A 15,587-nucleotide genomic window follows, 5' to 3' on the forward strand; every position below is an offset into this window, starting at 1 on the left:
AGAGAACCTAAGACCCATCTCGTTAACATCATGTCTAGGCAAACTCTACGAAAGAGTCATCACGAAAAGAATACAGCAGCTTCAGATAGAGAACCTAAGACCCATCGCGTTAACATCATGTCTAGGCAAACTCTACGAAAGAGTCATCATGAAAAGAATACACCAACACCTTGAAGACGAGGAACAACACCCCCAAAGTATGTTCGGCTTCAGAGCAAACTTGTCAACCCAAGACATCCTCCTACAAATCAAAGAGGAAATAATAGACACAATTCCCAAAACAGGAGAAAACATCGTAATGGCCCTGGACATCAAGGGTGCTTTTGACAACGTCAGTCACGAAGCAATCATGGAAGGAATCAACAATACCAGGTGTGGGAGAAGAATCCACAACTATGTAAGGGCCTTCCTGTCAAACCGCACGGCCACGGTGGGACTGGGAGACCTAAGAAGCGAAACATTTAACACACCAAACAAAGGAACTCCACAAGGATCGGCGATCTCACCGGTCCTGTTCAACATGGCAATGATCGGCCTCGCACGCAAGCTGAGCAAGATCGAAGGTATCCAGCATGCCATGTATGCGGATGACATCACTGTCTGGGTCAACCAAGGGTCACTAGGCCGAAAAGAAGAACTATTGCAGAGAGCAGCGACATGCGTGGAGGAATACGTCAGGGCTAGAGGACTCGCGTGCTCAAACGAGAAATCGGAAACTCTGCGGGTCGGAAAGAAGCCAACGCCGGAAGAATTGAGAGTGCGTTTGGAAGGACAGACCATTCCAGAACGAAACATGATCAGAATACTGGGTATGTGGATCCAAGGATGCAATAGATGCAGCCACACACTCAGTCTCCTAAAACAATCTACACAGCAATTCAGCAGAATGGTCACCCGAGTCTCACAGAAAAGGCACGGGATGAAGGAGGGAGATACAGTAAAGCTGATTAAAAGCCTCGTAATCAGCCGGATCACCTATTCCCTGCCGTATCACCACATGACAAAGAATGAGAAGGAACAAGCGGACACGGTTATAAGGAAAGCCTTCAAAACAGCGCTAAACCTACCAAGAAATACATCAAATGAAAAGCTCTTGATGCTGGGCATCCACAATACCTTCGAAGAGCTACGAGAGGCGCAAGCTGGATCGCAACTAACCAGACTCCAGCAGTCGGCCACCGGCCGTGCGCTCCTCCGCAGGTTAGGGCATAGCAGTAAAGAAACAGAAGGCAGAGTAGCAAACACACCAGACGAAGTCAGACAAACCATCAGAGTCTGCCCCTTACGGAGAAACATGGACCCAAACCTGCACGGGGCTAGAGGAGCCGCTAGGGCAGAGTACGTAGAAAAACACCTAGCTACCAAAGAAAACACGGTGTACACGGATGCAGGCCTGTATGCGTGGAACAGGGACACCAAAGAATATAGAGTTACATCAGTGGTCGTCAACCAGAGCCTAGAGGCGGTCACGTGTGTAACAACCAAATTGTGTTCGGTAACCGAGGGGGAAGAAGTTGCCGTAGCTCTGGCAGTAGCTGAAGGGAACCGACTAAATAAATCACTCACGATTCTGACGGACACGAAAGCCGCGTGTAGAAGCTACACGGCGGGAAGAATATACAAGGGAGCACTGCAAATCATCCTCCAGGCAGGGCCTCCCAATACATCATTACAACACAAAATTTTCTGGATACCGGGACACGCCGGAGTGGAAGGGAACCTGAGGGCAGACAGTCTAGCTCGCGAGATGACCCACCGAGCAGACACAACGGAGTCACAGGAACATGCCACAACGGTAGAACCCACATATGCAGAAATACTAAATTACCACAGGGGAAGGAGACTGACGTAGCCTCCACCACACCCGTTGCTGATACAGCACGAGGCAGTGGGATGGCGAAGATTACAAACAGGTACCTTTACAAACCTACACACACTACATAAGATGTATCCAGGACAATACAATGACCAATGCACGTGGTGCGGGGCAACCCCCCCCCCCCCCCCCGCTATATCATATTACATGGGAATGTAACACAACTATGCATTCCATAAACTAGAAAAGCCCAGTGCGGAACAGTGGGAGGGCCTGCTCACCAGCAGCGAGCTGGCGGTCCAGAGAGGACTCGTGCGGCACGCAAGCGAGGTGGCAAAGCTCAGCGGGGCCCTGGAATGAGGGCACCGACCATTGGAACTCGGAATATGAAGACGTCCGGAATCCGCTAAACCCAAAGAAACGAAAATAAAGTGTTATTCATTCATTCATTCATTCGATTCAGGGATCGAGGGGTGCGAACGCTCGCACGAACTCTATGCACTTACTGTTGTTGCCAACCTTGGTTCAACAACATAGCTTTCGTGTTTTCATTTCTCTCATCTCTGGGAAGATGAAGAACGCTATGATAATGCTGGACAGCTAACTATCACCTTGGCTCCCAATTAGGTGCCGCTTTAAACTTCCTCTACAGCGCTGATATAAAAAACAATGATGTTTATCTACAATACGAAAAGAACACTTTCGCTAAGTGCTCAGTGGTAACGGCGCTCGTCTCCTGAGTCGGAGTACCCGGGTTCGAACCCGACCGCGGCGGTCGCGTTTCGATGCAGGCGAAACGCAGAAGGCGCCTGTGTGCTGTGCGATTAAGTGCACGTGAAAGATCCCCAGGTGGTCGAAATTATTCCGGAGCCCTCCACTACAGCAGCGCTTTCTTCCTTTCTTCTTTCACTCCAACCTTTATTCCTTCCTTTCCGCCGAGGTTGAGGTGTCCGCCGAGACGTCAGATGACAGTTACTGCGTCATTTCCTTTCCTCAAAAGCAAAATAAATAAATAACGATAAGGTTGCCAAGACGCCCCTCCAGATGCAGAGAAAAAAGCAGAGCTACACTCAAGCATCAATGATGAAAGTGGGAAGCATATTCATATCCATGATAGGAGCTGGACAGGAGACGGGGGAGGGGGGGGGGGTGTGAGGGGTGGCGGTGGAGAGGAGTGGTCATAATGGCCTGTGAGCGCCTGTACAAAACCTTGAGATGTTGCAAATCCTGGCGCATCGATGCAAACCGAAACTTGCGGGGGAAATTGAGTCTTACTGCTTAGTTTACTTAATTCGAAGTAAACGCCACAGGCCTGTTCTGGCCGACACGACACTAGCCTTTAGTTTTCGACGTATTACGGCTCGTCTTGTGTTATCTATAGGCGCAGCATATTTTTAAATATATGGCATTTACAAAAGTTGCTTTTAGCGACTTTTTGTCCTGACGGTTTCCAAGGTTTTGGCAAATTTTTAACGCTCTTGCTTTAGTGGAAAATGGTTTTACGTGTGTTACCTGCACGTATAGACGCCCCGAAGGGGTTGTGGCTTAATGACAAAGATCGAACGACAGGGCTGCGCCCAGGTAGGCTCTTGCTACACGTGCAGTTTTGCAAGACACCTTGTCCGTCTGAGCGTAATGTTGCTCACAGGTCGGACGGTTAGGTTAGGTCCAAGAGACCGGTTTCCATAAGGAAGCAAGCCAGACGCGTCTCGCTTCGCAACGCGGCAACCAGAATTTAAGAAGGGGTGCAACGTCAAACGCCGTCATGCATGACGTCATTGCTGCGTTGACTATTTCGCAAACCAGATAGCCCCGGTCACTCGTCATACCCTTCGGCTGAGAGGCTGTAATATTTTTTACCGTGCCCAACAGAATAGGAAGGAGGTTTGTTGGCATTCGAGTCAGCCTACATGTGTAGTAAAACATTTTTCAATTTTTGGAGTCGCGAGAGTAAAGGGTTCATTGACCTGCACGCATCCAGAGACGGTGTACACTCCGTATTCAGGCCATCGTAAGTTGCAAAATATGCTGCGATAAAAAAGCACTTCTGCGCACTTTTATTTTTGTAATAATATTAAATATCATGAAGTAAATGCCAACGAATGCATTGTAGCCTGTCAATACAGGCACAAAACAACTACAGTGAAAATAATAAAAGCAATCAAGCTGTCCCAGTCAGTAGTTCATAGTAGGATACAGTTTAAATCTTCACGGAAGCTCCGCCCACACTCAGAACCGCCACACAGAATCCCTCCTGGACAAAAAAAGAAGTGCGTAAATAAGAGGCTAACCATAAGACGGAATCATATAAGCTCAAGAATTTTGACAGTACTGGCTTGTTTGATATTGTCAAACATTAAAAAACAGACTTCGTTTACTGTTCTCGTTGATCGACGGAGTAATACAGGTCGCCGCAAAACGCAGGTGATTGTTACCAAGTGCTGTTTTTTTTTTTTAGTTGTATCCTATAGAACAAGACGTTTCGACTGCTTGCGTGCATTTTTTGTCAGATCTAAAGTGCACTTCTCGAATAAGCTTCGAAGCCGCTGATTACAGGGATGGCCAAGCTGAAAGGAAACATCATCTTGGAGGTGCAGAATAACCTTTACATGGGACTCTTTTTGCATTCGTAGCGTACCTGGCTTAACGCCAAGAACAACCTGCCACCATCCCAGAACACAGCTGACTAAACTTTCGCGACGCAGCTGTATAGGTTCTAAACAACAGTAACGCACACCTCGTCCTGTGATCATATTTCACGCCTGCAAGCTGAAATAAGTTTAGCTTTTTGCACAGGCAATATTCCATTTCCTACGGCGCAAGCTCAAGGCATTTTGTATTAGGGGGTGCTTTGTTGCCGCTTTCCAATCTTTTACGTCACACAGCTAATGCCATATGAACAAGAGCTGCGCTTAAACATTCACAGTCACTTCTTCGCCCGCGGAGCAAGACGAGAAGTCAGGAAGGTCTCTCCTCTCGTGCAGAAATGTGACAGGCCTGCACGTTACCGCTGGGGCATTAGAGCAAGCTTGCAGCGTCCGCAGTGCAACGGAACCTGGCACGCCAGCGTGACTTCGCAGCAAATATCACGCGAACCAGCTTCCCACTGCCCCGGAGACGATTAGCAGTGCTGCGGCTGTGATCACAGCCGCAGCATTGAAAAATGTGTACAGGTTTGAATAGGAGACAAATAGGATTATGGCACATTGCGTTTAACCTTATATGATGAAGCTTCCAAATCGATTCAGCCTTTGAGTGACTCCTTAATGGAGGGCTCCGTATAACTACCATTACCCGTGGTTAATTACCGTGCACTTACATCACACAGTGCATGCAAGTCGTGGGTTCAAACCCGCCCACTACGGTAGCACTTCGATGGAGGAAAAATGTGAAAATTCCGTGTACTGTGCATTGTTAGTGCCCGTTAAGAACCCCAGGTGGTCGAAATTATCCTGAGCCCTCCACTACGACGTCCCTCGTAGACTGAGCCGCTTTGGGACGTCCATCCTGTAAAGCCAAACCAAATGTGCCATAATCCTATTTGCTGACCCGTTCCGACCTATATACATTTTTCAGTAGGGGAACCACTCAAGTCTGAACGTTCACGCCATGGCAGCCCCCGATGTGACGCAAAGGGCGGATTGACAGAATAACACCTGTACTCAGAGACTCGAGGCACCACAATATGCACCATGAGAGTTTGCCGGAAAAGGCTTTGTTGCTCGATCATGCATGCTTCTTTCTGACAGGTGAATCCATTGATACGTCTACGCCGCAACACTTGTCAGCGTTCATGACGTGGAGAGCGACTCGGATTCCCAGCAGCTTCAGGTAGATTGTAGAACGTGTAATGCTGCTCTGACGTCATAGAGAAACAAAGCGTCCGAATATCTGTGTTTAATAAACACAGTGGACTGCTGAGATAAATAGAAAAAAAAACGGAAAATTAATTTAAAGATATTTCACTGCAGTTTGAGTCTTGAGCCAGAGGGAGTCGTGCGTTCCAGCGATGCGGCCCCCGCTAAGCTTGGTTGCTGTTCTTTTGTTTTTGCCAGAGGTCAGTCAAACGCACGCAGTCTGGCAGCATAAATCGCGCCGTCGTTCATATTTCCCGAGCGCCTCGGAGCGCCGTTGAGACGCATTCAGGCTACGTCGCCTGCAGAAGTCGATGTACTCAACGAACCCAAGCAGACGACGCAACATCAGGGGCCAATAGGAAAAACACCATCTGAGACGTGTTTCCCGTCGGAAAGCTCCCCCAGCTGCCAGTGGGGTGAATGGATGCTGCGCGTCCTGCTTCGAGAAGGGGCAAGGTCTAACAACAATAAACAGTCTGTCCCTGGCAGCTCTCCCGCTCTTCAGACTACGTTTGAACCTGGCGCGTTTGTCGGAAACTCTAAACGGTGCAAAGTGCCGTGTATTACGTCACAATGCTGCGCGCCGCTGCCCGAACCCGTGACAATTTAACCCTACTTGAAATCGGCGACGTCATCGTTGGTGTTTACCCTGCATTGGCTCTTGCACCCACCAATGGTTTGATGTCGATGTCCTTGTTTGCTTGAGCTTTTGGGCGATGAAGGTCGTATCTGTGGTTCGAGCAAGTACATCTTCTCATGCATCGCTCAGTCAACAATGCTACTCATTTAGAACGTCCATAAAACCGTTTTATTTGGATAGAGGCGGGCGAGCAAGCAGCTGCGCAAATTAAGGGACCCCCTCTTTAAAGCTCGGGTGTTCAAACACGTGTGCTACACTGCTTTACTTTATTTTTCTGTTTCCTCCCGAATAGGTCATGCGCAGCATTGCTTTCGCATTAAAAGAAAAGTGGTGACTGGCTTTCAAATGCCGCAAGGGTTATCTCCATCGATAAGTATATATATATATATATATATATATATATATATATATATATATATATATATATATATATATATATATATATATATATATATATATATATATATATATATATATATATATATATATATATGAAGGGAGCCAACAGTCACCGAAACCAAGGTGCATAGGGGAACGTTAATTTTTTTTAATTTTTTTTAATGTGTTATGCTTATCAGTAGGATAATAATTCTTAGATTAATAAATTGCTTAAAGAAAATTACTTATAAAGCAGCAGAAAAAACAACGATGCCGCCGGTGGGATCCGAACCCACGACCTCCGAATATCGCGTCCGGTGCTCTTACCAACTGAGCTACGGCGACGGCTGTCCAATCTGCTGCTCTCGTGGGTATTTATGTTTACTGGGTGTAAGCGAGCCTTGAGAGTGGTGAACCGTCGCCGTAGCTCAGTTGGTAAGAGCACCGGACGCGATATTCGGAGGTCGTGGGTTCGGATCCCACCGGCGGCATGGTTGTTTTTTCTGCTGCTTTATAAGTAATTTTCTTTAAGCAATTTATTAATCTAAGAATTATTATCCTACTGATAAGCATAACACATTAAAAAAATTAAAAAAAAAATTAACGTTCCCCTATGCACCTTGGTTTCGGTGACTGTTGGCTCCCTTCATAAATTTGTCAAACGGGCCCCTCATTTCCTTTAACTTGTCTGCTGATATATATATATATATATATATATATATATATATATATATATATATATATATATATATATATATATATATATATATATATATATATATATATATATATATATATATATATATATATATATATACACAATTACTAGCTAGATGTGTTACTTTTTCTGCAGAATCCTCTTTCTCTTTTTCCGTCAGTTGAACCCATGAGGCGCGCCGAGGTTGTACACAGAAGGCACCTGCTGCTAAAGATCACCCGCCTGGCGAACCCAAACGTTGGAGGTAGCTGATATAGTCTTCAAGAGAATTCTGATGTGCGTGGTGCCGTTCGATCCCTCCCTTAGTTTTAGGCAGACAGGAAATCGTCGTCACTATATGCAGTCGCCTTACGACTGTTGTCCTACAACGAGCTCTTCATTTTTTGTGCCTATTGCTAGGGTACTTGCGTCTAACTCCTCGTCCTCCCCTCCCCCACCTCCTCGTTCCTCATTCTAATTTTTTTTTGGTCAGTGCATAGCGTTTACATTGCAATCTGCTGCCGTCTCGTTAACGAAGTATATACCGTGAGGATCTTGGCACCGGTCTGTACTTCGCGTTGACGTGATATTTTCGAAAAGGAGCAGCGAGTAAAAATGTGACATTTACCGTTTAATAAGGAATGCTCTGTGTATTTACGTTGTTTGCACAGATGTCTAAAGGTCGTTAGAGAGCGGAAGACAAAACGTGATATTCCTTGTTTACCATGACGGCTCTAGGCTACCTTAAGTGCTAACGTCGCAGTCATAATTAAGTACTTTTCGAAGCACGACTTCGTGGCTGGTCCTTTTGCAGACGCAAACACCTCACTACATCCGGGAGCTCGAATCCCATTTCCGCCTCCCTAGCCAATCGAATCTACGTTAATTGCACACGGGATACGTATCCCGCAAACCGTTGCCTTATATGGGCCCCTGCTAATCGGGGGTTTGGCAGGAAACGAGACAGCAGATGGCGCCGCCTGTGCGCTCTCTCACCGGGCTCTTTTCTCGCTTCCCACCCGATCAGGACCGCCATTTTAATCCGGTCTATTCTTTCAAAGATATTTCAATATGCTATCCAGATAGTCATCGCCTTTACCCCCGCTCGTGTAAAGGCCTCAAGAAGGCGGATGAGCGGATCCTTCTCCGCCTTCTAATCACTACATTGCTGTGCCCGACAGCGCCAAAACATTTTGGCCCCTCCTTTAGCGGCAGCTGCCCGCACTGTGGAGTGGTGTCTTCGGACACCTATCACAAGGTGTGGGCCTGATCCTCCTAACCGGCAATTCCCCCCATCCCCAAACCCAACCTGGGAGGACTGGGAGGCGACACTGCTCGGCTGCCACGACTTAAAGGCCCAAGAAGCTATAGTGGGGCGCGCCCGGGCGGCGGCCACCGCCACTGGGGTCCAAAACTAGGGACCTCCACCTAGTGTTCGTAAAAACCGGTACCTTACGGGCTGATTCAAGCATACCTCCTGTCCCTTGTGTAGTCAATAACTGTTTTCACCCCCCCCCCCTCCCTACCAGAGCAGTGTCGCCACGTGTGTTCGCCCATACACAACGGGTGCCGAAAAAAATGCCACGTTCGCTTATTTAATTTTTATTCATTCAATACTGCAAACCTTTTACAGGACCAAGCAGGGCGGGTAACAATAAAAAACAAATATAAAAGCATAGACAAAGTTAGTAAAACATCAAAGCGTGACGAAAGGCAATTAGGAATCATTCCAGTCGGTTACAGTGCGAGGAAAAAATGAAAACCTGAAAAACCTGTTCGTGAAAAATAAGAAACAGCGAGTTAGCATGATGGTGGTGAGTATGCCTCGACGTTGAAGGCGATAAATAGAACGAAAGAAATTGCAAGCGTAAATTTTTCCTTCGTTCTTGGACACACTGAATGCCAGTAGCATGCATTCACCGTTTATTCCGTTCATCTGTTGCCCAGATCTTTGCCTTCAATGTAACAGTGCTCCTTTATATTCTATTTGTTATTCCTTTTCTTAATCCCATTGCCGCACCTGTCCCTTGAAGACCTCGGAAGAATGGAAGGTGGCACAGCTAGACAGGCGCATACCTGGAAATGTTCGTATAGAACAGGTACCCTACCCTGCTTAGCTGGCGCCATGCACTGAGGGGCTGAAAAGCAACAGTAAACAGCTGGCAGCACCCGACGTGCCACTGAGTCGCGTGACTCCAACAATTACGCCTCACGCAGTGACGTAACTGTTGTGGCACCGCTTGGCCGAAACGGCGGCTTCTACTCCTGTCTGTTGACAAACGGCAGGGAAGAAAGCACGCACAGGAACTGAGACAGAGCCCGGTCGCTTGGTCAAAAAAACTTCGCGAGCACCGCCACTGTCGAAGAAGCGAGGAGGAAAGGGTGAAGGGAAGGAGAAGACAGAGAGAGAGAGATAGGCAGGAGATGCCGTACCTTGCGAAATCAGCAAAGACGCCAGATCCGTCGATCCCTCTCCTGTCATCCTCGCCTGCCTCCCCGGCCCTCTCCACCCATCCATTTGCCTCTTGTGTGTGCCTCGCCTCCTCTCCACAGCCACTCTATTCCAATCCCTCGCCCACCTTTGTTGTTGCCTCACGGGGCTGCGGGAGTCGGCACCTGAACGCAGAGACAGGGAGAGCGCTTTGCACTCCTACTCTGAATGAGAGGCATCGCGGTTGACAGCAGCAACAGCTCGCGGCACTCGCATACTCCCGTGAACACAGTGGCAGTCGCGCGTATGCACTGGAAACATCAGTGACAAAAGCCGAGAAGCGGCGTCTGGCACCGAGGTACGCGCCTGTCGGCAGTGCTAGAGAGCGGCTGTGTTGTTTGCTCTGAGGAGGCAGTGGGACGACGAGGAAGAGGACATGGCTGCTCCGATCGACGAAGCCCTGTACAGGTAACTAACTGCGTAGAAAGCCGAATGACCTTGGAGGAGGAGGAGGAGGAGGACACGCGGTCTCTGCCTACGTCCTGACTCCCGAGATGAGGCGGTCTTTCATTTTACCGCTCTGCTTTATTTTTCGCTGCTACAGCGTTCAGGGCGTACATTGCGGGTATGACAGCCTCGGCTACGCAGTGTTCTCCCGTATAATAGTTTTGTTTTGACCCATTATCTAAACCTCTTCATCCTGGCTTCTTGCTACTTCCGCTTATTTTCTCGTATGAGCGAGTCGGTTTTCTTTACGCGAACGATGACCATGATCAAAACATTTTATTTTCACCTACAAGTGCTGTCGGCCACTTTATTCCGGGAGCCCGTTGGATCTTCTTACATGAACGAAATTTCACTTTCAAAGTCGGTTGTTTCTGTTTTTTTTTGTTTCTCAAGTATGCTGGCTCGACCAGCCGGCGTCTTCCTTCGTCGTGTGATCCCTGTCGTATCGAAGGTCTTCATGAAACGGCTGGATGCAGGTCTGGTTACGCGACTACCCATCGAACTCTGAGATATAGAGAATTCTCAGCGACATTTCACTCTGGCTACAAGAGCTAAATTGTCCCACGGCTCCGGGTTACTTCCTGGCGTCATATATAGGTCCACTAATGCGCACAAAAAATGCGCAGTCGAAAGACAGCGGCAACTGAACAGACGCCAAGTGAACCCGCAATTTTTCCGCCAGCTGTGGCAGGGAGAAACTGTAAATAGCTTAACTTCCGGCGCACGAATTTCAGGGGCACGTTCAAGGGCCCCTTAAGCCGATGCGATGCTTTCAGAAAAAAAAAAGAAGACTTATACAAACATGCTTGGGTTTCCTTTCTCTTCGCGATAAATCTCCATTATCCACGGCCTCCGCCATCCCAATGTCTGAACCGTAAATCCAGCCCTGGCGACATTCCTGAAACCTCGCGTAACGAGCATAGCAACATTTTTCTTTCTTCCTCCTTGACGACGCAGCTGGCGGCTTTAGAAGTGTTTTTCTTCACCTGGCGGACAAGCATGCCACAATTAGACAAGAGTGCTGCTCCATCCGTGAGCGGTGCGCAGGTGCGTTTCTGCCCTGCGCCAGCAACAGGCGTGCAAAGGTTTCACGTCATGAAGCGGAGCGTCTCTTCCCTTACTGCTCTCTTATGAGGCAATCAAGGATGAAATGAAATAAAAAATATAAATGCATGAATATTTCTGTAAGTTTCGCCTCTTGAGCAGCAATAACATTTTTGTTTCATTAAGCAAGCACTGCCGCGGCCTGTGTTTCAGGTTCTACACTGTAAACAAAAAGGAGTAAAAATGGAGTGAGTTGTCCACCGGCGCACTCCTCTTTTAAAAAAGGAATGCGCTAGAGAACAGCTTATTTCCTCTTTACTTCCACATAGGCGTATTAGTGAGTGCATTCAGGACTGGAGTATACATACAGGTATGATACACACGCTCACCCCTCCGTGTAATGTCTCACTAAGAGACTTTTTATTGGTATGAATAAAAATAAATAAGAACGTACAATAAAATACACCACAGTAAAAAATAAGTGATAACATTGCGACAAGCAGTACTGAGGAAGCAGAGAGGGCAAACAATCCTACCGCCTCTTTGCTAAATGATAGAATCGAAAAACAAAAACGGACGTTTAAATAACAGATTGAGGTGCTTTTTCCAGGGAGTATATTGTGTTTCGACGTAGACCACACTAAAGCGATTAATGAGAGAGGCTGTTGACGACACCTTTCCTGCAATACATTGGCGACCTCCTCGTCAGGCGCGAGGCTCATGTGTATAGTGTCCAGCTGTTCCTCCATCCTTCTTAACATGGGATCAGCCACTAATACTATGCCGCGTGGCCCGATCTGTAAGGTATTTGGGGAAGACCAGTAGCTCTCGAAGGTGACCCTAGTGCTCCAGCGGCGAAAGTTCATCGTCGCTAGAAGGAACAATACCGAAAAGTGACGTGCTCCTGAGATCAAGGACATTGCATAATTTCATTTGAATGAAATTATGCAATTATGCAAAAAACACCTTTCAATTCCGTCGCTAAACAAGTTATAGCTCGAGATGCAAAATTCATTGTTGAAAAAGAAGAAATTCACAGAGCAGGCCAACAACTATTTCCAGAAACGGACAAAAAAAAAACACCAGACATTGCAGCAGCAAAAACATGAAAGAAGACAAGACAACAAACGTCCATGCACAGGCGAAAAAGGAACAATGGTGGCTACAGGCGAGTACAGCGACCGTCAAGAGATTCCAGCACAATGTAACAAACAGCGAGTCGGAACCCGTTGAGTCCATACACTATCGCGGCAAGGGACTTAGAAACGACCTTGTGACACGGCTTCTATTTAAGCTGTCCTATTCCCAGAGACGGAAAGGGGCGGGGATAGGTGCTTTCGCAGACTAAAATGGCGCGAAGTTTTAAAATAATTATCTCATTGCACAAGGATACTCCCTTTGCTAACACAACGGAACTGATGCGTCTACAGTCAGGCTGCCTGAATCTGTGTTGTAGTATTTTGTTATTGTTGTCTCAACCCTCAAGGTGAATGTTCACACTGCTGGCTTATGGTCTAAGAGCACTTGCTGCTAGGCTAGTTGGTTTTGGTTCATAATTAAATAGTTTTTAGGCGCAAAAAAGGACAAGACACATAAGGTAGGTGACAGGACGAAGCGCCAAGTTGGCGCTTCGTCCTGTCACCTACCTTATGTGTCTTGTACTTTTTTGCGCCTAAAAACTATTTAATTATGCTGGCTTAAAATTCCCTGATACCGGACATTTATACCAGACATTTATAAATATGAGTGGAATGCACGAAACCAGTCGCGAAGGCATCAGTTTAAGCAGAGGAGGTTCCACAATAAACGGTGCTAAACAATATATCGAACGTTCTGACTCGGGAGAAGTTATATGGCTTTTCAGACGACGCTTTTCACCGACTTTCATTATTTATTTCGTAAATATAAAATAGAAGCCTGTGTGGCGCTCAGTGTGAGCTAACTGGCTGTTTGAGATGTAAACTAATCAGTACATCACGGAGGAAAACAGCAGTGCTTCTTGGTTTGCATCGTTTATGGTGTGACGCAATTAATATTGGCGTCCAGTAGGTCACAAAGATAATAACCATCAATACCAGCAGATAAATGCGCGGTGTGTAACAAGGCTAACCTCGGTGCGTCATAAGAGCGCGGCTGTTACATCTGCAGTGACAGCATCCCACACAGGTAAAGATATTCGCATGAAGCGGCATTTCGAACAATGCGACTTCGTCCGTTACAGCGTGCGTCCACTTCTAACCCTAGCGTGCGTAGATGCAATGAGGAAACGTGTAATTGCCTTACCGCAACGGTAGCGCGCCCTTTAATGGTTAAAAGTATTCTTTTTATTAGCGCAAGTACGCCTTCAGTCACATATTCAATAATATTCTTTAAGGAATTCATGGCCTTGAGTCCACTATCAGCGCTGCTCACTGTGCGATGCACAGCTACTTAAGCTTTAAGGGGCTTCGGCAGTGGCTGGGAACACACATGAAGAAAGTCCAATCTTGCACAACCTAGCTACTTGTGCCCGTGTTTCAAATTTTTGGCCACTTCAAAGTAGTCCAGCCGGTCCGGCCAGTTTCAAGGAGTAGACATGAATGGCCGGAAAGCGGATATTCAAAAAAAATATATGCAGCATTATGTTTGGGCAACACTCTTTCGTGAATAAATATTGATATGAAGTCGCGGCAAGATGGCTGGATTTATTTACAAGGCTAATGACTGGATCGTTAAATTCAGGGAGCAATGAGTATCAGGCTAGCCCACCAGGTCAGTCCTCACGCGTTTCAAGCTTCCCATCTTCTTCCGAGTGGCCCGCAGCTCGGCGCAACCATATTAATTTTGTCGCTTTTCCTCCCTTATAGCTCGATTTTAGCAATCTGGAGTGCTCCTTCTCGCTATACACTTTAACGCACCACAGTGAAACGCATGTATTCAGTGAGTGTAAGAAAGCAACGCGCACTGCAAAAAAAAAAGAAATACATTGGGCGACGCCTTCTTGAGTGACTCAGCGACTTTCCGGAGGCTGCCGATGGTCACAGAAAGAAAAAAACAGACAAAAATGCGCAGGAAGGTTCGATTTGCAGAAGCGTATTCTGATGAGGTACGCTTCGGTATTCGAGATTATTCCATGCATGCTTGACCTTTCACATTAGAAATTCTAGCTGAAGAAGAAAGCCTGTCAAACAACGCAAAATTCGCCTTTCACCTATACAGAACGGCGTCACTGGAAATCGACTTGATTCCTCAAAAGTGAAGAAAAATTCGTCCCGATCTTCAACGAGACTCTTCCACCGTGCGTATTATTATATCAAAGTGATTCTCACAAACTTCGCCAGCGTTCACAGTTTTTCAGAAACATTCACGTCACCGGGTTTTCTACGGGGTCCCGCAGTGGAGCTCTTTTACCACCTTCTAGAGAGATGAGGACACTACTTGCCCTCACCGAATTCGAAGTCACATCGCAAGACCCAAAAGGGGCAAGCTTTGCAATTCCTATAGTATTTTTTTTTTTTACAAAGCCCGCACGTACGCTTATTGTCGCGGCACTCGTCAGCGAATGCGGCTCCCGTGCCGTGTGGCAACGTCGGGCGCGGCGCGAGTGACGACAGAGGGAGGGGATCCTCCGGAGTGTCGCATTCCGACCAAGCAACCCGGGCGACCACCGCGCACCGCAGGGAGGCGGCGGTTGCTATTCTCGCGCTTGTTTTCCACGCGCCCGTGAATCACCCGAGCGCCGGCCGCCCGCGTCTCCCGTGCGGCATGGCGACAATGCGCGACTCCGATGCCTTGCCCTGCGCCGGGGCGTCGGAGGCCCCGATGATCCGGAGCATTGTACGCAGCGCTCATAGATGTCGCTAGGCTAGGCGGCGGCCATCCCAGTCTTCCACGAAACGCCGCGATCCTACGCCCCATTTTTAAATAAAGAATGGATAAATAATCGTACGAACGGACGTGGAGATCACCGGAGGCAAACGACACCGCCGACTACACAATGAGGCGTGTCCCTTTGGTCTTTATCGTTGATACACGCTTGCGTGTGTTTCTATTAAGGACGACAAGGAGGAGGAACAGGGAGGACAACAAGGTTTGCGAGTGGGTTAGGAAAGCCGACTAACTTCTCCGGCTCCGGATAGGAAGGTGCTTCGGAATATTGGGGCAAAGTGCCGCCCCCCATCACAAAGCGACAAATTCTCTATGGGGAAGGCCCATTGGTCCCCACCTTTTCATTCTGC

General features: G+C 47.5%; 1 protein-coding gene across 1 annotated transcript in view; it reads left to right on the forward strand.

Annotated features, from left to right (window-relative positions):
• The first annotated feature begins 298 nt into the window (after positions 1 to 298).
• The window catches only part of Oda (Ornithine decarboxylase antizyme), a 65,156-nt gene continuing 49,867 nt past the window's right edge, over positions 299 to 15,587 (forward strand). The window contains exon 1 of the mRNA XM_077629162.1: positions 299 to 563. Coding sequence (XP_077485288.1) covers positions 299 to 563 — 265 coding nt within the window. The remainder of the gene's footprint in view (positions 564 to 15,587) is intronic.

Source organism: Amblyomma americanum, chromosome 6, assembly GCF_052857255.1.
Source record: "Amblyomma americanum isolate KBUSLIRL-KWMA chromosome 6, ASM5285725v1, whole genome shotgun sequence".
NCBI lineage: Eukaryota > Metazoa > Arthropoda > Arachnida > Ixodida > Ixodidae > Amblyomma > Amblyomma americanum.